This window comes from Phycodurus eques, chromosome 18 (assembly GCF_024500275.1).
Source record: "Phycodurus eques isolate BA_2022a chromosome 18, UOR_Pequ_1.1, whole genome shotgun sequence".
Lineage (NCBI taxonomy): Eukaryota > Metazoa > Chordata > Actinopteri > Syngnathiformes > Syngnathidae > Phycodurus > Phycodurus eques.
Window position 1 is genome coordinate 8,701,531 of NC_084542.1, and position 25,061 is coordinate 8,726,591.

The 25,061-nt window shown below is 38.2% G+C and overlaps 1 protein-coding gene across 5 annotated transcripts; it reads left to right on the plus strand.

Annotated features, from left to right (window-relative positions):
- The first annotated feature begins 5,702 nt into the window (after positions 1-5,702).
- fez2b (fasciculation and elongation protein zeta 2b) lies at positions 5,703-23,956 on the plus strand. 5 transcript variants are annotated; one of them, XM_061704546.1, is made up of 11 exons: positions 5,703-6,130; positions 11,711-11,819; positions 12,841-12,957; positions 13,782-13,923; positions 14,767-14,894; positions 17,145-17,294; positions 17,449-17,529; positions 19,222-19,297; positions 19,391-19,456; positions 20,579-20,606; positions 21,718-23,956. In XM_061704546.1, exons 1-10 carry the CDS (start codon positions 5,835-5,837, stop codon positions 20,587-20,589), a joined length of 1,176 nt encoding a protein of 391 aa, XP_061560530.1. In that variant the 5' UTR covers positions 5,703-5,834; the 3' UTR covers positions 20,590-20,606; positions 21,718-23,956. The 5 variants fall into 5 exon arrangements, with proteins under 5 accessions (XP_061560530.1, XP_061560526.1, XP_061560528.1 ...); XM_061704544.1 differs by having other exon boundaries at positions 5,704-6,130; positions 21,457-23,955; XM_061704542.1 differs by lacking the exon at positions 20,579-20,606 and having other exon boundaries at positions 21,718-23,955.
- The last annotated feature ends 1,105 nt before the right edge of the window (positions 23,957-25,061 follow it).

Consider the following 25,061-nt stretch of genomic DNA (forward strand, 5'->3'; position numbering starts at 1 on the left):
TTTCATGACGTTCGCTGCTGCACAATTGCATCTACCTAAACAAGGGGGATGCTGCATATCAGTGTGTGTGCTTGTGTGTGTGCATGGGAGGAGGAGGGGCTTAATTTTCGAGACATATACTGTGACCTCCTGCCAAAAGTAAACAAACACGCTTCCCATCGCACATTGCTGTCTCTCCCTCTCCTCTGTTGTTGCGTGCAAGTGTGCGTGCATGTGTGTAGGGAAAGCCATTTGAGCATTTATGCCATAACCTTGATTTCCAGCTTTAGGGCCATGTACTAGTACATTCTTTGTCCTCACTTGTAAGACAACTCGGTGCACTAGTAGTAGGTCAACTGTGTCATACTAGTAATGTTCTTTTTCCACTCATAGTGCCACATTTGGCCAACTCATACTAAATTAACACACTAGTAGGCCCAACTAGTAGGCATTTGTCAAACAGTAGTAGCCTCTTGGACCCTACTAGTGGCACCAAAATGCCCACGTGTGGTTTTGCCTCACTAGTAACATATACGGTAGTTGTCCCAACTAGTAAAGTTTTCCCACCCGAGTGTAGACGTGTCATGCAGTAGTGGAAGGCAGTAGTAAAACAATATAGTGCACGAGTAGACCGACTGTGTCTCACTAGTAATGTTTAGTCCACTGCTAGTGCCATTTTGGGCATACTCATACGACCTTATCCTGGATATCAAGGATATTTAATAAACCAGTTTGAGCATTTATTTGATGTCCTTTTAATGCAGCTTAATGTCCATGTACTGGTATGCTCTTTGTTCTCACTAGTAAGATAATTTGACACACTAATAGAACAACTGTTGTACTACTGTTTTCCATAAAGCTGTTTGAGCATTTATTCGATATCCTTTATAACCACCTTAAGGTCGGTCTACTAGTATGAACTTTGTCCTCACTAGTAGGACAACTTTGACGTAGTAGTACAACTACATGCTACTAGTGAGGCAACACTATGCACTAGTTGACAACTGCGTGCTACTAGTACTAGTAGTGACAAAACCTTACTAGTTAACACCTTAACCACTAGTAGTGGTATGTCAACTAGTGCACAATTTTGCCTCAGTAGTAAGATATAGTTGTTCGACTAGTGCGCAGAATTATTCATGTTTTATGATACTCTTTTATCACTCATAAATAAATTCTGCAAGCTCTTAGAATGCCAGTCTTATGAGTAACTTTTTTTTTTTTCCCCCACCACTACCTTTGCACTACTGTATGATGTTTCTGCAGACTAGTAGAACGAGTAAGGCGGACCAATAAAACAACTACGTGTTACTAGCGAGGTAAGACTGCACTAATTGACATCCGTGTGCTACTGATACTCTTAGTCACATAAAATTCTACTGGTTAACATCCTTTGTAGAGCAGCTGGGTCTTACTTGGACATTTCTGCTCACGAGTAGGACAACTATGTTACTAGTGAGGCAAACCTATGGAGTAGTTGACATCTGCATGCTCCTGGTATTATTAGTGAATCCCATGATGTTAACTATTTAAATTTTATAATGCCACAAGTAGTATTTGTTGCATGCAGTTGTCAACTAGTACACAGATTTGCCTCGTTAGTAACGTGTAGTTTTTCTACTAGTTCGCCGCCGTAGTCATTCAACTAGTGTGCAAAAATGTCATACAGTAGTGGAATTTTTTTTTACTAAGACCCACTCATTTTACTAGGGGCCCTTGTCGTTCTGTTGTGCTCTATTGTCTTACTAGTGAGGGAAAAGAGTGTACAATTACATGGACCTTAAAGTGGAAATGAAGGATGTGGAATAAATGCTCCAATGTCATTCCATGTGTGTGCGTGACTGTGTTCAATTGACACCAGCAGAAGATCCCCCCCCCCGTCCAAACTTCCTTAATCCTTAGTAAAATTGTAAAAGATGATTTAAAAAAAATATATTCTAAGTTATCCAAAGCCATTTGGACCTCTATCTGTGGAACAAAAGAATACTTGATAGCCATTTTATATTTTATTATTTTTTTTAAAATATGGGATTATTATTTTTTACACTAACTCCATGTGGCATTGGAACTGCACTGTGTTCAAATGAGTTGGAAGAAAAAGGCTCACTTTTTTTAATCGGAGGTCAACGATTGTACTGACTGGAGCAACGACTCGGCGAGTTTGCGGTTTCTAGACTTAAAACGTACACACACACACACACACAAAACTGCCTTCCTGTTTGTATAGTCGTACACACGCACAGCACACACACACACACAAAACTTCCCCTTTCTCTCATTAATTTACTGTCAAGTTGGAGAGGTTGTCATGGTGTTCGCTGTTTAATTTGAGCCCCCTGCTAATTCATCTATGACTGATTTTTGCAAATTGGGCATGGCCAAACTTTTCAGTGGTTCCCAGTGGTCAGTATCCATTCAAAAGCTTTCTTCCCTGCCCCTTTTTTCAGGGTATCTGATGATGATTTTGCCACAGACTGAGATACAGTTTAAAAAAGAAAAAACAGTTTCAGAAACAGTGCTTTTCTGTCTTGTTTTTATTGAATATTTTATTTTATTTTTTTCCAACATATTATATTATCTCCCCCCTGTATGATCATATTAAAGTATAACCATACATTTGGACTCTTTCTTATTATTTTGTATTCTTTTTTTGTTGTTGTATTATGTTGCATTTTGTCTCCTAACATGCGATATGCACAGTAACACCTGTTTGGAAGTGTTACCCAAAAATCAGATCAGGTTAAAACGATCCACCCCTCGCCTTTAAAAACAAAAACAAAAAAAGGTTTAATAATTGCACGTGTGTGTAGTTGACTGACAGCTCTCTGTGTGCCATTGTCCATTCTCCATGTTTGTCAAAGCCAAATCACTTGAAAGGGGATGTTGCCCAAGCAGGTCTCTTCGTTTCGATGCCTGCACCTCATCCCAGCTCCTGGACAGCAGAATGGATTCCAAAATGTGACGCGCGTTTGAGCATTTATTTCATATCCTTTTTTTACTAGTATGTGGTTTGGCCCCACTAGTCAAGATCATTTAGTGCACTAGTAGACTGACTGTCTTATTAGTAATGTTTTGTCCACTGCTTGTCTTTTTTTGCCTGCTGGTGCAACCTTAAGCTAGATATTGAATAAAGTCATTTGAGCATTTATTCAATATTGTTGATATCCAACTTAAGGTCCATATACAGTACTAGTATGCACTTTGTCCTTACTAGTAGGACGGCTACATGTTACTAGTGAGGCAAAACTGCGTTTGGCTCAAGTTGACAACTATGTGCTACTGATATCACTAGTGACATTATAAAATTCTCGTTAACGTTTAGCACTTCACTAGTAGTACTAGTAGCATGCAGATGCCCACTACTGCAAAGTGTTGCCTCACTAAGAACATAATGACTAGTGGGATGAATTGTCAATGTGCTAGTCGTCACTATTAGGACATGCATACTAGGAGGACAAGTAAATGTTACTAGTGAGGCAAAACTGCACTATTTGACAACTGTGCTCCTATTACTACTAGTGATGTAAAATTCTACTAGTTAGGGCCATGTACTAGTACACTCTTTGTCCTCACTAGTAAGACAAATCAGTGCATTGAACAACGATGTTTTCGTAGTAAAAAAAATTCCACTACAAGGGCAACTACTTGTTACTAACAACACAAAACTGGGCACTACTTGACATCTGTGTGCTATGTACTACCAGTGAAGCGCTAGATGTTAACTAGTAGCAATTATCATCATCACTAGTAGCACGCATATGTCCACTAGTTAAGTTTTGCCTAACTAATAACGTAGTTGTTTGACAAGTGCACTAAATTGTCCACGTACTAGTACACTGTTTGTCATCACTAGTAGAACAACTATGTTACTATGTGCATCTAGCGCTTCATTGGTAGTACTTGTAGCCTGCAGTTGTCATCTTATGTGCAGTTTTACATCATTAGTAATGTAGTTGTCCTAGTGTGCAGAAACGCCAGAGTTGTGCAAACATTTTACTAGTAAGACAATTGGTCTACGAGTGTGTGGAATTGTTTTACTAGTGAGTACAAAGAGTGTACTAGTAATGTGGGATATGAAGGTTATGCAATAAATTCTCAAATGTTTCTGTCATACGCAGTGTCTGAATGCAATCTGTTGTCTCCTCATAAGGTTTACCAAGAGATTCATTTTAATTTCATGTCTTAGTTCTCTAGAAACATTTGGGGGGTTTAAGTACTAAGGGCTTACTGGAGTATCTAAGTTCCTTGAGCGTGGGGTGGGATGTGTGTGTGGGGGTGTATATGTGTTATTTGCAGATGTGATTGTACTGTTTTGTATTGTGTAGGAAAAGTGTCATGTATGCATATTTTCAATAAAGTATTCAGTTTTTTGGAAAACAAATCAAAAAAAGATTACTCTGATGCAGATTTGATGGGTTGGGAATATTCCCTACTGTTCATTTCTGGACAAGTGTGCAAAGATTAGAAACTATGAAGTGACATATAGCCCAAAATAACATTTACCTCTCTCACACAACATAAAGCTCACGTAGGCACAAACCTCAAGCACATAAAACGTTATTTTGTTTAAAAACAACAATTTATGAACACAGTAATTTTATTCTCCAAAAACCTTATAACAAAACTGTAACACATGGAAAACATTTTTTTTTTTTTCCTGAAGTTGAAGCTAGTGTCTTCCGATACTGTGTATTATGGTATCGATTCGATACCAAGTAAATAATAGGGCATTATCGCAAATATCGATACTGATACTTTTCAATAATTAAGGTAGCTGCAACATCTAAATTTGTACTGAATTGCTAAATCTCTATTTTTATTACCCTTAAATGTTTTTGTGGCTTTTCCTTTTTTACTATTAAATAGTTAAAACCCAGGAAGGAATTAGGAATTTTTTTGCAGTTTTATTTTGCATGATTTTTCATGTGCTCATAAATTTGTGGTGTTATCTCTGTACTCTATAGCCATCTTCCTCTGCCATTCTTCTTCTCTGTATCTCTGTGGATGCATGCGTTGTGCATGTGCTGGTGGGCGGGTAGACTCAATCCGGCGGCTTGCTTGCTTGTTTTGCGGTGCGAAGTCATGTGATGAAACAGGAGGGGGGAGGAGGAGCAAAGTGTGCCTGGACGAAATCGCAGCAGTGCATACAAGAGCGAACCTGAATCCACTATATCGGTCTCACCAAGATAGTATCGATCCGATACCAAAACTGATTCGGTATCGATATTATCGCTATTGGGTTCGATTCGTCCACCACTAGTTGTAGCCATCTCGAATGCTGATTGGCTCTGCCATGCAATAAGTCCCTCTCTCGTTCTGTTGCCGGTCCTATTACTTGATGGCTTCGGTTCTCAGCTTCCTCACACACAATTTTCTACTGTCACTCTGACAGTCTCAGACTTTTTCTTTGTACTGTTTGTACAGTATAGCCATCTGTAGTAAACCAAAGCATGAGTCATAAATATACACAGAGAGAGAGAGAGAGAATTAAGATAAGTACACTTTTTGGCTGCCTTTAGAAGAACTGTCCTAAATTGTAGCCTATGTATTTTTTCTTTGTCACAAAAATAAGCAAATCCCACGTTCGGTGAAAATCAGCATTTTTATTTTTTATTTTTTTTTGCTGCAATGTATAAATGGTTCCCCCAAATTTTATATACGTTTTTTGACACAAAAAAATAGAGTTCGCGTTCGGTGAAACTCGGCTGTGGAGGAGAATTTGCGTGTATTGGTGACGTCACCATCTCGGCTCCTTTCCCCTCCACCTCCAGTGAGTAGTCACATCCCAGCGTCTCGAAGCCCAAAACCACGCACCGTTCCTCGCGCAAGCTCTCGACGAGCACCGCGCGGCAGACATGGCGGCGGCTCCGTTAGCCCACTTCGACGAGGACTGGCAGGACTTCAACGAATTCAAAGAGTCGTCCGCCCAGCTTGACGCCGGTGGTTCGGCGGCGGCAGCGGGGGGCCTTGACGATCTGTCCGACCTGGACAACAGTTTCTCGGGGGAGATCTGCAGCTTCCAGTCCATGGAGGACCTCGTCCACGACTTCGACGAAAAGCTGACCGTGTGCTTCCGCAACTATAACACCACCACGGAGCACATAGCCCCCATTAAACCCATCACGGAGGATAATTACCTGAAAGACGACGAGTGAGTGTCAATTTATTTGTTTTTTTTAAGCGCGCTTTAGCCTCGTTAGCTAGTGTAGACTAGAGTAGCTTAGCCTCAATCAAGGTAATGCAAACACTGTCAGTCCTGACTCGGTTAAGATAACATATCTGTTGAAGAATACATTTGTTTGTTTGTTCTTTGTTTTAACTTTGACATGAATATTATCAGACAGATCTTTTAAAGACGATGCTAGTGATTTAAGTATAGTTCTATGATAAATATTAAGAAAGTTCCGAATCTTTGAAACTGGTGAAAATGCACCAATTTCTGGCCAGTTCACTGCAAAAATTTAGGTATGACCTTTTTGTTTAATCCAGGTTCCAAACTTAAATAACTTTCCAGATCTGAGTCTTATTTTGAATCCTATTCATTATCATTGAAAATTCTGCTAAACACACATAGACAACATATAATAATGATAGTTATTTTTAATTGTAAAGTTAAACTAGACAAATTAGCATTCAAAAGATGCATAGAAAAAACAATTTTGATCTGAAAACAAACAAACAGCCCATAATTTGTTAAAATAGGGTAAGTAAGGAATAAATGTAATACAGTAAAGATGTATTTGTAATTGATAATTTGTTGGGTTGTAATGCGTGTACATGGTCAATACATTTCGAAATTGTGGATATTTTACAATGATTCCCACAGGACTGGATACTATTTGCGGTGGTGGTGATCCTGTCACTTAAACTCAATAACAATACTCATTTTGGTAACTTGGCACAACAATTATTTTTTTATCTGCAAACAAATAGTTTCCTTTTTTTTAACATTCACAGTGCTTGTGCTGAGAAGCATAAATTGATTTTTTGCTATCAAAATGTTTGGTGGTTTGCTGGCGACGAGTTAGGGTGTCCCCCGCCTTTCCTCCTAAATCCGCTGGGCGAGATTCCAGCTCACCCCGATGAGAACAGTATAGAACTTGGATGTATGGCTGGATAGGGGTTTCACTTTCTTGATTGCTTCAGCCCGTTGAACTGGCGTAATTGTGTGTTCACGTGCCAACATACAAATACACCTCAAAGGTCAGTCCTATCCCACGTCCAGCTCTTACTCTTCGGAAACATACTTATTGGGTATTCTCTCCTTCAAACTGCTCTACTGTGACAATGGTAGATTTAATCACACACGTTGCTAGACTCCAACAAAAAAAGGAAGTCATCATATTTTCTCAAATAGTAGCGGCGGAGACGTAACCCAAATTTAAGAAAGTCACAATTTGCCATAGTTAATCACTAACCTACGCTTACACCCTAGTAAAGTTATAATTACTGTAAATATTTTTTATGAAAAACACTCCCCACTGTAGATAAATACTGGTGGTGTTCCACAAGATTCAAAACTAGGTTCTTAGATTTTTACATTATACTGTACTTCACATAAATGTCACAATTACTTTCCTGTACAATAGAAAATATCACAATTTCTTGTCTTTTCAGTAGAAGACTGGTGGCGTTCCACAGGGCTTATTACTCAGTCCACAGAGTTTTGTGTTTGTCAGGAAAATATTTACAAGAATTTTGAAGCTACTAGTGGCATGTGTTAGTGGTTAGCCTATGGCACGGTACGTATTTGTATTAAAAACACTTCAGGCCATAAATATAAAACATCCAAATGAAAACCTATAAATACAGCTGTGTGGTGGTGCTCTATGCAGTTGAGTAAATAGATAGATAGCCCCACCTTCTATATATTGATTAAAAGGCTTGTCTTTGAAAAAAGTTTTTTCGAGAAAAGTCTGATTGTTTTTTTTTCTCAAAACATCCTCACAACAATCATATATTTTTTCCACCAGTATTATTTATTTATTTTTGAGAAATGTCCTATTTTCCGATTTCTCTGTCCACTTGTATGCATGATGTCAGTTGTGGTTACATCTTTATACGAACAAATTTTTTTCATTTCATTTTTTCTGTTTATAAATTTTATAATCAAATGTGATATTTATATATGTACGAGTTCTCTTTGGTAGATTACCCTTCTTGAATATTTTAGTTCAACTCCTGCTGTTTGACCATTTTGACTACGAATGGGTGATTTTAAACTAAATTCACATTTTTCTTGCCAAAGTTGAGCCAACTCAAATTGTTTTCACAACTACAGTTGTTTAAAATGTTAGATATACTGTAAAGCACGGCAACATTGATTCACGGATAGAATAGCAATTAGAGAGGGGGGGAAAAGCTAGTGGAATAATTGGACAGCAGCCCCAAAGTAACCCAGAGAGTCTTTTCCGCATGAATGCACTTTGGCAGGAGGTGCTCTGCCGTTTAAGGAGTTCTCCAACAAAACAAACGAGCGAGGTTAACAAGAAAGATGTGTGGGAAAAAAGACAATGTGAACATGTAGGAGGAACATCCAGATGAATATATTTAAGGACTACTGCAGCCTCGCAATGTAGAGCATGTTGTTGTTGTTTTTTTTTTTTTTTTTTTTTTTTTTTTTTTTAATGCTGTCACAGCGAAGCTAATTGTGTTTTTTTTTTTTTTTTTGGCCGGGCGTCCGTTGCTCAAGGCACCACAAAATAAGCCTTTGGCCTATATAGAAAAACACCACTAGCACCCTCCTCTCTTCCCAAGCTGCGCACAACACCTCAGGGAGAAACATGGGCATTACATAAATAAGCGCTGTGTGTCAGCGAGCGAGAAAGCAAACGATGACACGTGAACACAAAGCATCCTCGCATGGATGTCGTCGCATTGACTTGCAGAACTTCCACACAAATTAACTACATAATTCATTCTCTGTTGCGCGTCTGTGTGAATGATGAAGAGTGAACAGATATAGGTAGTGGTACTGTGAAATTGATGACGTGTACAGTGCGAGACTTGTGGAAGGAGAAGGTAAATATGTAAAAATAGTTCTTGATTTCGGAAATTGGGAATGTTATAAATAGCGCTGTGTATGTCCTGAATGAGCTGAACAGTTGTAGTTGGAATGTTTTGAGTCAGTTGAATAAGTTGTGAAATATGGAAGGATGCATTAAATTTGGAAAATTTCAACAGGAATTGTTTTTATGGGAATTGTGGGTCGAGGAGGAATTTGGGGAAAGTGGAAAATAGTTCCGGCGGCACGGTGGCCGACTGGTTAGAGCGTCAGCCTCACAGTTCTGAGGTGCGGGGTTCAATCCCCGTCCCCGCCTGTGTGGAGTTTGCATATTCTCCCTGTGCTTGCGTGGGTATTCTCCGGGCACTCCGGTTTCCTCCCACATCCCAAAAACATGCATTGATTGGAGACTCTAAATTGCCCGTAGGTGTGACTGTGAGTGCGAATGGTTGTTTGTTTGTACGTGCCCTGCGATTGGCTGGCAACCAGTTCAGGGTGTACCACGCCTCCTGCCCGATGACAGCTGGGATGGGCTCCAGCACGCCCGCGACCCTAGTGAGGAGAAGCGGCTCAGAAAATGGATGGATGGATGGAAAATAGTTCCCTAGAGGTTCTGAACAAGGTGAATATTTTGAAGTTGGAATGGTTTGAATTGGTGGAGAAATGTGGAAAGGAGTAAAACGGTGAAAATTGGTGGAGTAACAACAAGTAGAGAAGATTTGTGTAAAAACTGTGTGTGAATGTTGCAAAGCTGTTGCTGAACTGAAATGCTGTGAAATTCATTGAATTGTTGTAATGTAGAATATATGGCTAGGGCTATCAAACATTTTTAAAATCGATTATTCTACGATTATTTGAGTAATTGGATTCAAATAAAATGTTTTTGCATTATTAAACAACAATGCCGCCAATACAAAACATGCAACATTATTTTTGTCCATTTGGAGTCGCTATCCTCACATTCTACATTGAAGTATCGGTGACTTTGAATGTGTGTGGCTTTAAATGGCGGGGTCCTGGCCTGGTGAGTGATGTGGGTGTCAGCGAATGAGCGTGTAGAGCTGGCTGTTGCAAGGCAAGCCAACTTATTTCTGAGAGTCTGCAGTAACATGGGCCCAAGTGGAAAAAATGATCACAGCTCAGCTTTGAGGCAAACTTTTTTTGTTTTTGTAGTCCAATTATTCGAGGTATTCGAATAATCAACGAAATACAGTATTCAAATCGTGTGAATGCTCTTCAACATTCACATAACAATCAATTAATCCATTCAAAGATGAATTCAGTTTAAAATCTCCCTTTCCTGTTCAAAATGATAAAACGTCAAGAACTCACTGAAAACGAACAAGTCCGCATTAAAGCGCCTCATTATGGTGGAGGGTCTCAGAGACACAACCGTTGTCTCAATTGGTCAAATCAAGTTTTGAGTATTCTCTCGACAGAAACATTTCTCACCATTCACACGATGTTCTCAAAAGAAATTACTGTACAATTTCTGTGAGTTGCTGCCCTAGTTTTGGGTGATTCTTAAAGCCTTTCGTAGTCGGAAAATAGGATGTTTTCCTTCTCGCATTCTCGGTCTAAACATTTTTTAGTTCCACCACCATCTGCTTAGCCGTGATTGTCCTCTGTCAAATGTGCTGCAGATTATTTGGAATAATGCACACTCTGAGTTTGAGACCACTTGCGGTTTTCTTCTCAGATGCCAGATGGCTCCAGCCTTGCATAGTTTTAGTGTCTGCCTTGTAAACAACAAAATGTTGTTTTAAAATGGATTGTTGCTCTTATGTGTTTCAATGCCTCTTGCCTCATATAAAAAAACACTTAAATTTACAATTGTAGTTGTTTTATTATTGAGTTTTCATTTATTTCATTATTTATTGTAATCTTGGGTATACTGGCCATTTTTAGTCTGAAATTGCCTTATTTTAATATATTCCAAATGTTCTAATGTTAGTGCATTTTCACAAATGTTAAAATGAACTTTTTAGTCTGAAATTACCCATTTTTTAATACGTTAAAAATTTCTTAATGTTAGTAGTGCATTTTCCAAAATATTATTGTACACTGACATATTTTTCTTAATTCTGAAATTGACTGATTTTATGGGGGGGGGTGTAAAAATACTCAATGATATTACTTAAATTTTTTGTAATTTCTAATTTAATCTCAACATTTTTTAAAATGTATTCTAAAGGCAATTTTTAATTTTATTTTTATTCTATATTTCAGCATTTTATTTCATTGTAGGAAATTGTAATGATTTTTAATTTGTATTCGAAATTGTGTTTAATATTTTAACTTCCTAATCTTATAAATACCTTATTTATCCTGAAATTGAGTAGTTTAAAAAATAGCTAAAAGTGTAAGTAAATTATTTTATTCTAAAACTTTTTTTTTTGTGATTCTGAAATAATTTTTAAAATATTTTTTTGTAGTTTGTATTCAAACATTTAGTGCATTTGCAATGTTTTTATTCTGAAATTGGTGATGGATTCTTCATTTGAGTTTCTTTTAATGTGTTCTATTCATAATTTATGTATCTTTGTTATTGCACCGCTGTGGACCCTAATCACCATCTGTTGGGAAGTGCTTTTTAAAAATGTAGCAAATACAAAGCTCAATCCTGTCAGAAACATTAGCTGGCTAAAATTTAATGAGACTGACTGACATTAAAGATATGGTGTTGAAAATGGACGTGTGTGTGTAACATCCCCACTGTGTTTCCAGGGTGTGGAACACTCTGACGGACAACTACGGCAACGTGATGCCCGTGGACTGGAAGACGTCGCACACTCGCTCGCTCCACCTGCCCACCCTCAACCTCAATGAACGCCAGGTAACCGCAGTCACCTGTGCCATCCCAGTCCAAGTACATCTCACAAGCAAAAACAGGCTGTGCTCACGAGCACTCCCTAGCCACTATATAGTACCCTCATGTGTTCTGAGTATAGATTATGCCCTTATATAGATGATATATTGTGTTGTGGCACAAATACAGTATTTCTTAAGTACAGTGGTGCCTTGAGATGTGAGTTTAGTTCATTCCAAGACCAGGCTTGTAACTCAAAACATCTTTCCCCATTAAAATGAAAGGAAATGCTGTGGATCCCCCCCATCCTCTCCCCCAATAAACAAATATTTTTGTGTTTTTTTTTTTATGAGGAGAAGATAGCACTTCAGAATTTTTTACTTCATAAAAATAATAGTCATGCAGACACAAACGAAGAAGAGTTTCACGACTACTGTAAGTGACCCACTAAGCTTCTGTAATAGTAGTCGTTTTTGTAGAGGATCGAGAATATATGACTGTGAGTATTGTTGTGTTGTTATATTTTCTGTCTACATGTGTTGCTGCACTGTTTGTTGCTAAAAGCGTATATCACACTACCACAGACGGTAGATGCTATTCGTTAGCCCTTCTTTGGTGTTTCCCATTGTGTGTTAGCATTAAGCAAGAGGACTGAATGGCACTTATGTGGTTGTTTTAAATACACACTAATAATTCTCTCTTTTTTTATGTTTAGTGTGACAGTAAAAGTCAACTGGGAGAGGAATTAAACACCTTGAAGTCCTCTTTTGAATAATTCTTTGCTATCTGCCTAACTGTTGCCTGCTGTGAAGTGAGTCGAGTTCACTACCACCATACAGTGCTCGTATCTCAAATATGTGCTCGCAAGTCAAAGCAAAATATCACCCGAATGATGGCTCGTAGCTTGAAAAATTCCTATGCCGGGTCACTTGTATCTCAAGGCACCACTGTATAGTATATACTGTATATAGAAATCCCCATCTAGTGATTAGGGAATGGGTGCATGATTCCGAACAGAGTCATTTTCTATGAACATGTCCCTGGACAGAAGCTTGACAACCAGTCTTTGGATCTGTCGGATGACGAGGAGCTGAGGGAGCAGATGGACATGCACTCCATCATCGTCTCCTGCATCAACGACGAGCCGCTCTTCACTGCCGAACAGGTGACATCTGAACCCACGACACCCCACCAAAAAAATCTTACTGCTAAATAACAGGCATATGTTATTGTTGTAAACACTGGCTTCCAACGAACGTGTTTTCCGTGTCATTTTCGATATTAATATGATCAAGAAGCAAATGACTTGCTTTTAAAAGGTCAATTTATTTAAAATTTCTGTACATTTTGAAAATGTATTCAAAATTTTAGTACGTTGTATTCTATATTTGAGTCTTTCTTTTAAATATGTTTTTCTGACATTGAGTACTTTTTCAAAACATATTTAAAATTTTCTTTTTTAAATTCAGAATTTTAAATTGTTTTATTTATTATATATTTTAGTATTCCTTGATCAATTCTAAAATGGACTTTTTTCGAATCTTTTTTTTTTTCCAAAAGGTATTTTTGAAATTTATTTTACACTGAATTTTAGAAAAAGAATTCTAAATTTGTTTTTCTTCATTCATTCATTCATTTTTCCATTTACTCTGAAATATAGTAGTGCTTTTTTCTTTTTCCTTATTCTACATTTGTTTTTTGTAGTTTTGTATTATACATTTAATAATTTGTAATAGTTTTTAACAATTTTGCTTTTTTACTTATTGTAAATTGGAGTTTTTCAAATGTATTTACTCAGAAATTGATTATATACTTTTTAAAGGTATTGTACATTTTAGTACATTTTTAAAATGCATTCTAATTTTTTTATTTTTTTAATTCTGTTTGAATGTTTTTTTATTTATTTATTCTGACATTAAAAAAATATTCTTAATTGCATTACTTTTAAAATTCGTAATTGTAGTAAAAATGCTGCAATTGCTCAATCAGGTGATCGAGGAGATAGAAGAGATGATGCAGGAGTCTCCTGACCCCGAAGATGACGAGAGCCCCTCCCATTCCGACCTCTCCATGCTCTCTCAGGACCTTCACGGCCTCAAACGCTCCGGCTCCGACACTAGCTACGAGGACCGTAAGTTTCATGTGCGCTTTAAAAAAAAAAACAGAAAACCCGCACGTGTGCTGTCTTTCCGTTCGGCCGCATTTTGGCAATTCTCCAAAGCGGCCTAATGAGGTGTAAGAGGTCGCTAGAAGACACATCTACACACGCACCCACGCATTTAACCTTCTTATGTAATGTGTTATAAATACAAACAGACAGCACGTTATGTAATGGGCAACATATATATTTGGATGAAGCACACTTTCCACACTGATGAGCACTTGCACACTTATTGGACGACTTATTAGAGCTGGCAACACACTCAATGCGGAGCAGTTTTGTGCCATAAATGCTGTTTGCCTCAACTGAACATACACAGTGCTGTGGAAAGGTATTTGCCCATCTCCTGATTTTTTTTTATTTTTATGAATTTTGTCAAATTTTTTGGATAATCCAGTAACAATAATCCAAGTAAATACAAAATGCAGTTTCTAAAAGAACATTTATTTATGAAAGGGGTAAAAAAAAAAAAAAAACATCTAAACCTATTTTGCTAAATGTGAAAAAGTAACTCTGTAGGTGTGTGGGTCTTAAAGATGCCCTAAAACGGTTGGCAGTATGGGCAACTCTGCTTTGAAAACAGGTGCTAGTGAATGACTTAATAAATAAAATCATCCTTGAAAAACTGCATTTTATATTTACTTGCTCTCTTTGTGTGAGATAAAAATGTATGTGGCTATCCAAAACATTTAAGCGTGATAAATATAGCAGGGAATACTTTTTTTCACGACACTGTACGTCTACTCGAAACCAGCCAGTACACAATTACGCCGTGGCCCAGCTTCCTTCTCACAATGTGCGTTCCACGATCAGGGTTGCGTGAGCTGTCCGTGTCGGAGCTGAGCGAGACGCTGGAGGAGGTGGAGACGGCCATCCGCCGCTTCAGCGAGGAGCTCATCCAGGCTTTGGCCCTGCGGGACGAGCTGGATTACGAGAAGGAGGTGACTCAAGTGCCAGTCCAGTCACTCAATGCACTAGAATAAACTAGCCAGCTCGGGAAACTCCCTCACCCGTGGGTCGACACAATATTATTGCTACATTTACATCATACTTGGATATTTTCTAAGATACAGTAACATCTACTGCAGCCTGTTTAACCAGCAAACAATTTGGGCTTGAATTAAGTGGCTCATTCTCCTGTGAAATCGAATCCCCAATTCATTAAAACAACGGTTTGCAATGTTTTAGGCCATGCAACCCTTCAAACCTTGTTTTCTAAATTAGTGTCAAAATTGAAATGTATTCAAAATTTGTGTATTTTCTTTAAAATTCATTCTGATTTTCCTTTTTAATTCTAAGTTATTTTATTCTTAGACAATATTTTGTGATTTTAATTCACTATATATTTTCTTTATTCTAAATAGTAGTACTTTCTATACAAAACATATCGTATATTTCCCTTTCCATATTTCTAATAATTTTTAATTCTAATTTTTAATTCTGAAATTGACGCGTATTTTTTCATTTATTGTAAATTTCTATTCTATTTTAAAAAATGTGTGCATTTTATTTTATTTTTCAATATAAAATTGACTAGCATTTTTATATATATTGTAAATTTAATTTGTTTAGTTTTTATTTTGACTAGGTTTTAAAATGTATTCAGATATTTTTAAAATGTATTCTATATTTTTTATCATTTATATCTATTTTGTAAAGGTTTTCTAAAATCTATTGCCTATTTTAAAATTATTCAAAATTTTGCTGAATGTTGTTTTATTCTATTGCTCTATTTTTGTAAAGGTTTTAAAATCCAAATTTTGCTGAATGTTGTTTTATTCTAAATCGTTATTTTTTTTAACTTATTTTATATTAGAATATTTTTTTAATTATTTGGAAATTTTTGTTAAATTACACTACCAGTTTGGACATACTTTCTCATGCTACTGAATTAGAAACGGTGTCCAAACCTTTGACCGGTAGTGTACCAGTAATAAAAATGTTGAGTTATTTTTTTTATCCTAAATTGTAATACTTAATAAATGTTTTATTGTTAGTTAACTAACTATGTTTGAAGATAAGTGCTGAAACCATGTGCAAAGGCTGAGAACAAATATAGTACTGAATTGTTGAGATATGGCGTAAAACTCTTTCATCTTCTAAAGTTTCCTGATCTTGTGGCCGTGGCTAAAAACTATCCTCATGATGTCAAGAGCTTTGGGTATATATTTTCCATCCCCTACTCTGTAAACACCAAGTGCCCTTATTCCATGCAGTGGGCATCCAGCAGAAATGCCACTTCCTCTTTCATAATGGACCAAGTTCTCCAAGTATACAGTAGTGTGCAGTTACCCATCAAAGTATGCCCACAACTCAAAAAAATAAATTTTCCCTGAAGTGCAATGTGTTTGCTGTTAATTGGGCTAACATGTCTCTGCCGTCTGGCACCACGCACATTGTGTTGCGAGACAGTAGCGAACCGCACAAGATCCGCAGCCCCGAGTATACGGTGAAGGTCCCGTGCAATGGCGAAGGGCTTTCAGCCACTTGTGTCACAGGGGGGGGCCTGTGGCCACCGAAGGCTGCAACTCACAACGCGTGAACCGCAGAATAAGGCTTCGCCGTCGGTTAATGGCCCGCTGAATTTCAACCGAAACAAAGGGGCAGAATGACTCTGCGTTCTGTGAAAGGGCTAGCGCATCGCTCCTCTCCCCACAGATACAGTAGATAGGAGCCGCAATAGAAGAAGTACTGTTTTTGATTGACAGCTGGAGGCGGGATTTTCAGAGCACCCAGTGACACGTCCATAGCGTCTCTATTCTAGACCATTTTGAAGCCTGATTTCACATACTTTTAAGTGTTTTGTTTATTTATTTATTTATTTTTTAAATCCATTCATTCATTGTGCAGCTTGTTAACATTACTCATTTCTGTGCCGTGTCGATTATAAAAAATTGTTTGCCTGTTTTGTGGCACTTTAAATGTTACTTCTTTCTTTATTGTATATTTTAAAAATACTCTGGTCTTGACTATTTAAAGCATGTATTCAAAATGTTAATTCATTGTTTTTAACTACATTTCAAAATCTACTTCAATTTACAGTGTTTTTGATTTAACACCCCTGTAAATTTTCACCATCAAGTTGATTGCTTCTTTAAGATGTAGCTATTATGGAATATGATTATAAGCCTTGGAATATGATTACAAGCCTTAATATGGGTCATAATTGTTTTGTGTGATTACGGCGCTAGGTGAAGAACAGTTTCATCTCGCTGCTCATCGATGTTCAGAATAGGCAGAAGGAGCACCGTGAGCTTCTGCGCAAGAAGAAGAAGATCCGCAGCGCCACATTGCCAGGACCCAACGGCCAGAGGAGCGCCAACACGCACGTCCCCGGCACGGTGAGTCAGCGGAGCACGGGCGGGCGGGCGGGCGGACGTGTCAAGCCAGCTCAGTCATGGAAGAAGCGTGACCTCGACGTGGCAGTTTGCGCGAGGGAAAGCTGTCTCTCCTCATCTGTCTTTCCTCTTGCTTCCTTCCTTCAACTCCTTGTAGCGCCTCACTCTGGAGGGACTCTCCAATGTCATACAAAATGGCCTCCGTCAAACTTTTGGCACTACAGGAGGGGACAAAAAGGTGCCCTTTCTTTCACCCCCTGATTTTGTTTTTTTCCCCTCCACCCCGGCATGCTTCATTTTTCTACAGATACAGTTGGCCTGTGCTGTTTGTAATTGTTTTTCCACAACAAAAATCTCATGGTTTATTTTTACATTGCTGCTTCCAACTTTATTTGACTTTTTGTTTGGAGCCTTGTCACAGTGTCTATACACAATGACTGTGTTCGGAATCATTCACTTATTTGCTACTTTCGAATCACTATGCCATGGTACCGTCACCTTAGAGTGTCCCAGCTAACAAATGTTTCAAATTTACTTTGTATTTGGTTTTGAGATATGCCACAACTCGAGTGAAGTGGAAAATAAAATGGAGCAATGAACTCATTGACTGCCAGCCATTTTCAAAGCAGAGTTCCGCATTGCCAGCCGTTTTCGAGTATTTTGACTTACCTTTCAAGACCCACATAATACAGGTACATCTCAATAAATTAGAATAAAATTAGAACTGTTTTATGATTTTATTCGTTATTATTTTGATGGTTTTAGGTTACAGCTAACGAAAACCCACATTTTACCATCCACAATAAATTTTAATGTTGCATAAGAAACGGTCAAGATTTTAATATGGTTGGAATTGGCCTTCTGAAAAGTATTTTCTTGTTGAAGAATCTGTATAATTTATGAGTTTCACTTTTGGAACTGCAATGCTGGTAAACAGTGACTTTCAGAAAGTATTCTAATTTATTTAGCTGTACCTGTATTGTGTTCCGTGACAATATAAGCACCGAACCTGCCAAAAGAAAGGGTAGACTCTCATCTTTCGCCAGGAAAAACTTTTTTTCTACCTTCACTGTTCTTTAGTAATCAGCAGTAGAGCATGGGTCGATTTCATGAAAAACACCAGTTTCTGACCAAAAAGTGGAGAAAGCAAGCTTTTTGTAAAAAGAAACATGTCAAGCAGAACAGTGACTTGGCCGCAAATGTATTTTTCTTTTGTGACACCTCAAACTATAAAACAACAAAAAAATACTGAGAGAGGGCTTTTGAGGGCAAAATAAACTACTAATAAACCCGGTGTAAGCGATGCTCACTCACCGCATGGCTCGAGTTGAACGTCAGTGGCTGTTTTACATGCCGTTTGCCATTTACTCCATGAACTGTGTCATCTTTTCTTACAATTGAGACGCACACATTTTACTACCTACCGGGACACATACTCTGTTCATACCATACATATACAGTACATACTTTGTTCGAGTGTCAGGTACCTAAACTTACCTGACTTCCAACGTGTTGGGATTTCGCTCCCTCGTGGTCGATATGCTAAGCCGAGGTTCACCGCCTAATCTTTATCTTCTACTCAGGAGCTGTGCTTGATCTCAAACCCAAGGCGATGCAACGCCGCCATCTGCAGGGATCTGTTAGTCATTACAGTGGTTTACAAACTTGATATTCACAGACAAACTGGTGATAGGGATTAACCTATACTCGCTACACATTGCCACAATACTACAAAATGGCCAACTCACTATATGACACACCATATAGTGTGCGTATATATATTTAGTGGATAGCGATTGATTCAGAACACAGCAGTTTTCTCTAAACAGGCATGTGGAAGTCATTGGCCTCCTTCATGTTTGTACATATGCACTTGTGTGTGTGTGTGTGTGTGTAAGAAAATAAAACATTTTGGTTCCTTCTGCCTCAGTACCTGACCACAGTGATCCCCTATGAGAAGAAAATGGGCTCCCCTGCAGTGGAAGACCTCCAGATCCTAACAAAGAGTGAGTGCATCCGCCCAGCCATCTTTTTTGAATGTCTTTACCTCTTTTATTTGTTCCCATTTTCGTTAATTCACGCAACTCTTTGTGCATTAGTCCTTCATGCCATGAGGGACGACAGCGAGAAGGTTCCCGCTCTGCTCACAGATTACATCCTCAAAGGTACACATACACTTGCAGTCATCACTTGTTACTGTTTCTTCCTTTCTTGTTCACTGAAGGGATTTTCATCCACCAGCTGCAGCATTTATACCTGAATCCAAAGCAAGGGCTGTGTAAAACAATTCTGCCTTTACAAATACAAATAACATCAGAATGTACAGTAGGCCTCCGCTAAGATTAAACGATACTTTTTGATAGAGGTAGGATCTTCCCTTCTTGCTTAGCTACTATTTTAATCCTACACATAAAACAAATACTGCAGAAACCTTGTTATACATCAATAAAAGTTTAGGTGAAATTCTAATTGCACATTGTTGTCAAAAATATTCCACCCTGGTCTTATAGCTGGTAATGTTGGCCATGAAAAAAAGGGTGATTTTTTTTCATCTTTAGTGATTCAGCTACTTTCGCACTAATTACAAAAAATCCTGGATGCTCACTTCAATTTTTCCTTGAAAAAATTGTGTGGAATTTGGTTGACTAAATAATGCTACAAACAAACCGAAAAATACTAATTTAAATAATGTTTTACTGTCATGTTTAATATAACTACTTTTTTTATATACAAAGTGTTATTGTTATGATGTACCTCTTTGCCAGTGTCAACGTACACAAGGTGGTGAATTTTCAGCAAGAAAGAATTCTCATCTGGGAACGGCCAAATACAGCGGATAATGTTCCACCGTAGTCCTTTAGGTGGCAGTGTTGTGCATTAAAAACTTGCCATGGTAGTGAATCAACAATTTTTGGGCTCAGCACGGAAATTGTTATATTAATTAAAAAGTATACAATAAACAATAGAGAGTAATTATTTTAAAATATTTATATACTTGATTTTGTGTAATATGTGAAATAATTACAGTGAATCTAAACAAATCTTTCACTTTTTATAAATACAGCTCTTACTTTAGACAGTGTTTAGGAGTACCTAATGAAGTGGCCAAATCTTTTTAAATTGAGACATTCTTTCCCCTGTTGCCAGCCAGTGGAAGTACGAGTCCGCACTTCATTCAAAAAACTAATGCATAATGAAAAAAACAGTCCAGGGAGGGTTTGTTGGTGCTCTTACCACACTTTGACTGTGCCTTCCTTGTGTCTCGCCTGTGCCGCTGCTTTGTGCAGCTCTGGTTTGAGAGCGCTGGACGCTGAGGTTTGTAAAGGACACGGTCTCTTCATCCTTTATGCCTCTCTCTTTCTCTCTCTCTCTCTCTCTCTCTCTCTCTCTCTCTCTCTGCCTCTCTCACTCTGTCACTCTCACTCTTTAGTAGGGCTGGGCAGTATAGAAAAACACCAGTGACATTATTCAAAACAAGTTTTGCTTTATTTCCCTGAATACCATACAGGCTTTGAGGCTTTTTTCAGCAATTTTTTTCATTTCTCAGGTAGAGTTGTACACGTTAGACGAGGCGACCTCTGCAAAATATTTATGGCTTAGACGCACATACCTCAGATCAAAAGTTTAAAAATGTTTTGATAATCAACCGCCTTTGCAACGTATAAATGGCCACTGTGTCTTCATGCGATTAATTCCGCGATTGCCTTCCACTGGTCTCCTTTCTTGTCATACGTAAAATGATGTGACCAATGGTTCCGCTCGTGTTTTCTGTTAATTTTGCAACACTTGACTGCGCTTTTGTGAACTACCTCGTCTCCATGTTATTGTTAATGCAAGCAGTGCAGTCCAGTGTGGACTCATTTGAACTAAGGAATCTGCGAGAATTTTCTTTTTTTTTTTTTACAAATCGACCTGAGCAGTAAACTTAATCGTTCAAATCGATGACTCGCCCAGCCCTACTCTCAACTTCATCTGCATAGTTGCATTGTTGACCCCTTTCATTCCCACTCCACCTGTAACACCGTCCATTTAGCAGCTAGCAGACAGTAGCAGCTGATCACTGCTCTTCACCCATAGTGGTCGTCGTCTTCACCTCAGGCTACTCTTGCTCGTCATGCCCAAGCCAACTCATTGTTCCATCTCCTCTTGTGGTGTGTGTTCGCAGTTCTTTGTCCCACGTAAAAATAAAAAAAGCCGATTGGCGCCCTCCTGCGTCCAGAACCTCCCTGGAGCGACGTCACAAAGAAGCTTCTGGAACGTTGGATCTTTTAAACACGGACTTTCTTACCTTTTCATGTTTTTACCTGGACAAGTAGTTGAGCAGAGTTGAACAATCCTGACTTCTTGGTGGATGTTAACCAGTATTACTCATTGCACCTCAAAAGGCCCAATTGACTCCTTGTTTTTATTCCACAATGTTCTTCAGCGAGGGAAACACCCTGCCACCAGAGACTCCATGTGGCAGCAGGCTGACCTTAGCATCCATCTGACTCTGCTAACCGCCGACTGAATGTTGAAAGAATTTTTTTTGTGTATAATGCACATGAAAAAAGGAAAGCCGGACGAACAAGTACGACCACCTTGAGTAGTGACCTCACGCCCACCGACTCCATCATACCTCCTGCATCACTTAAGTTAGCTAGTAAACGAGTTAGCAAGCAAACTTTGCAATCTCAGTGGCTACGTAGCGCCGTTAAGCTTTTGGTGTTTAGTGATCTCACCACTTTAGGTATCACGTGGTAGCACTTCTTGTCTTTGTAGTGATTTGCTTATGTCTTATATTTGTTTATTAGTGCTACATAAGCTTTTAGCTTGTCAGCATGCTAATGCGGGCTCTTTGTATGCTACCTTAACCAATGACAAACTACATTTTCTGTGCTGAATTTTCGCATAGTGATGTTCTAAGTTTTCAGAACTCACTACCTATTGGCAGCTTTTTTATTTTTTTTATTTTTTTTTATATATATATATATATATATATATATATATATATATATATAAAGTGACTGTCACCCAGCAATAGAACATTACAGGGGGTTCGCAGTTTATGGTGGTATAGTTTACGAACGGCACGCAATTAACTATTTTGCGCAGTGGCTAAGAATACGTGGTCACGCAGCACAGGAAGGCAAGCTCATTTATCGTACCTACTACTTTTCATTTGATTGTTTTGTCTTTATAGCTTATAAATGTTTTTCATTTATCATTTCAACTGTAATAATGACTTTGGGTTATGTCGGTGCTGAAGAAACATAACCACATTGCCAACCAAGGGCACCGCGATGGATACTGGTGGTGTTCGACAAGGTTTTATACTAGGTTACCAGATTGGCAATCTGTAGAGTTCACCATCATGTCAATTTGTACGTAACTCGGAATGTGCCGTAGTGCATCACTAGTCTACACCAATGCGGTAGCGTAATCATAATTGCATAACACTTTCAAGCCATAAATATAAAACATTCAAATGAAAAGCATTAAGTATGGCAGTAAGTGGGTGTGATATCTTGTGCCGTGTGACAACTTATTCTTACACCGTTCATAATCGCGAAATATGGGATTTCGGGACCATCCTAAATCTAGGACCCCCTTAAAACGTTTTTACAAAAAACATGCCATTTTTTTTTTTTTTTTTTTTTTCTCTTTTAAACAAAGTGGTAATACTGAATTCGAAACATGAACATGAGCTACTATCAGGTCCAGTCGCACTCTCAGGTACGACCACCAGCATTTTCAGTCGTATTCCTCTTATTAAATGTCTACCATAAAGCTCGAGGGCATCCATGTAGTCAACTTTGTTCAAATTTCTGGGGGGAAAAAGGGTGCCACAGGACGTTTAAGTGTGCGCTTTTAAACGTTTTTAATGGTAATCAAAAGGAAAAAGCGCTTGAATTATATTCTTTATAAACTGTGATGTGCTGCCTGCACTTTACTACCGCACATACAGTACATTACCTCCTTCATTCGAATAGATTTTTTTGACCATTCAAATAGGCGTCTGAAATTTTCAGTCTTACTTGCTGGCTGACGCGTGAAATCCAAATCAGGTCCGTTTTAAAGGAAAATATTTTGATGTAATCCGATAAGAAGAAATTAATTTAGTTTTCTAAGAAAACATCCTTGGCTTAAAGAACAATTTTAGAGATTTATATTTTATATGCAAGATGAGCAACACAAAAAAGACTGCCTTTGTAAAAAAAAAAAACAATCTACAATAAATCGACTGCTTTTTAATCCTTTTTAATGCATCGGAATCTGCCCCTTTTTTGGGATGTTTATGTTTACTATCTCAAGTGGTACTGCAGTATATTAATTTATTTTTACTGTCGTTCTGTTTTTTTTGTGACAATTCTATTGACTGTAATGTTAAAATGTATTGTGGCAGCATTGCACCTCATTTCAAATAAATGATTACGTGAAAACTACACTTTTTCATTTCTAATTATTGTAAAGTAAGGAATACTCAGTGACTCACATTGTTGCTTTTAAATGTGCAAATATTTTATTCATTCTTACAAAGACGGTGAAAAGACCAAAAAATGGGCTCTTTGTGCACAGCGCCGTGCCGTCATATCCGCTGCGGCTATTACCGGTTACCCTCTTCTGTTTTGGTGAACTCCGACAGCCGTGTATTCATAGTTTCGAGTTACCAACGGAGTATGAGCTTTAAAAAAAAAAAAAAAAAAAAAAAATACAAAATCTGTTTTCATTCCAAACGCACCACAAACAATATCATGAACATTGTTGTGTTCCAATGTGCATATTGTCATCCAATCCACGCCAGATGTAACGAGACAACTCCCAAAAAGATCAACTTTCATCTTGTTAGTCCATATCATATTCTCCCAAAAGTCCTGGGAATCATTCAGATGTTTTTTTGCAAAAGTAAGACGAGCCTTTATGTACTTTTTGTTCAGCAGTGATTTTCGCCTTGGAACTCTGCCATTGATGCCATTTTTTTCCCCCTCCATTTTTTTGTTGTGTCATGAACACTAACCTTAACTGCGGCAAGGGAGGTCTGCAGTTCTTTACGAGTAGTCCTAAATTCCTTTGTTGCTTCCTGGATGAGTCATTGCTGTTCTCTTGGGGAAATCTTTGTAGGCCGGCCACTCCTGGGAAGGTTTCCTTCTACATCATTTTCGGTGTGCCGCCAACTGGGCCAGCGTTGGAAATGAATCGGGCATTCACTAAATATTCCATCCATTTTCTGTACCGCTTTTCCTCACTAGGGTCGCGGGCGTGCTGGAGCCTATCCCGGCTATCTTCGTGTGAGAGGTGGGGTACACCCTGAACTGGTCGTCAGCCAATAGCAGGGCACATAAAAACACAACCATTCACACTTATATTCACACCTATGGGCAATTCAGAGTCTTCAATTAACTTACCATGCATGTTTTTGGGGATGTGGCAGGAAACCCAACCCAGGAGTATGAAAATAAATAAATATTGAAGAATACAGCAAGATTTTAGAAGAGCTGAGGGGCTTATCAGCATTTTGTCATCTCTTATTGGCTACGGTGAATTATTTTTTTTTTAAATTATTTTTGACAAAGAAAAAGTGGATTACAGCTGTAAAAACAGCATTTGAAGTTCCCTTGGGTTATATTTGTCTGATATTTACATTTGTTTGATGATTTTAAAGTGGTGAAACTATGCAATTGGAGAAGGGGGCCAATACTTTTTCTCAGTACTGTACATCTTAAAGTCCGCTACTCTAAGTTTTGGAGCCGGATACAAATACGACATACGTCTGCAATTGCTAGTTTGAGC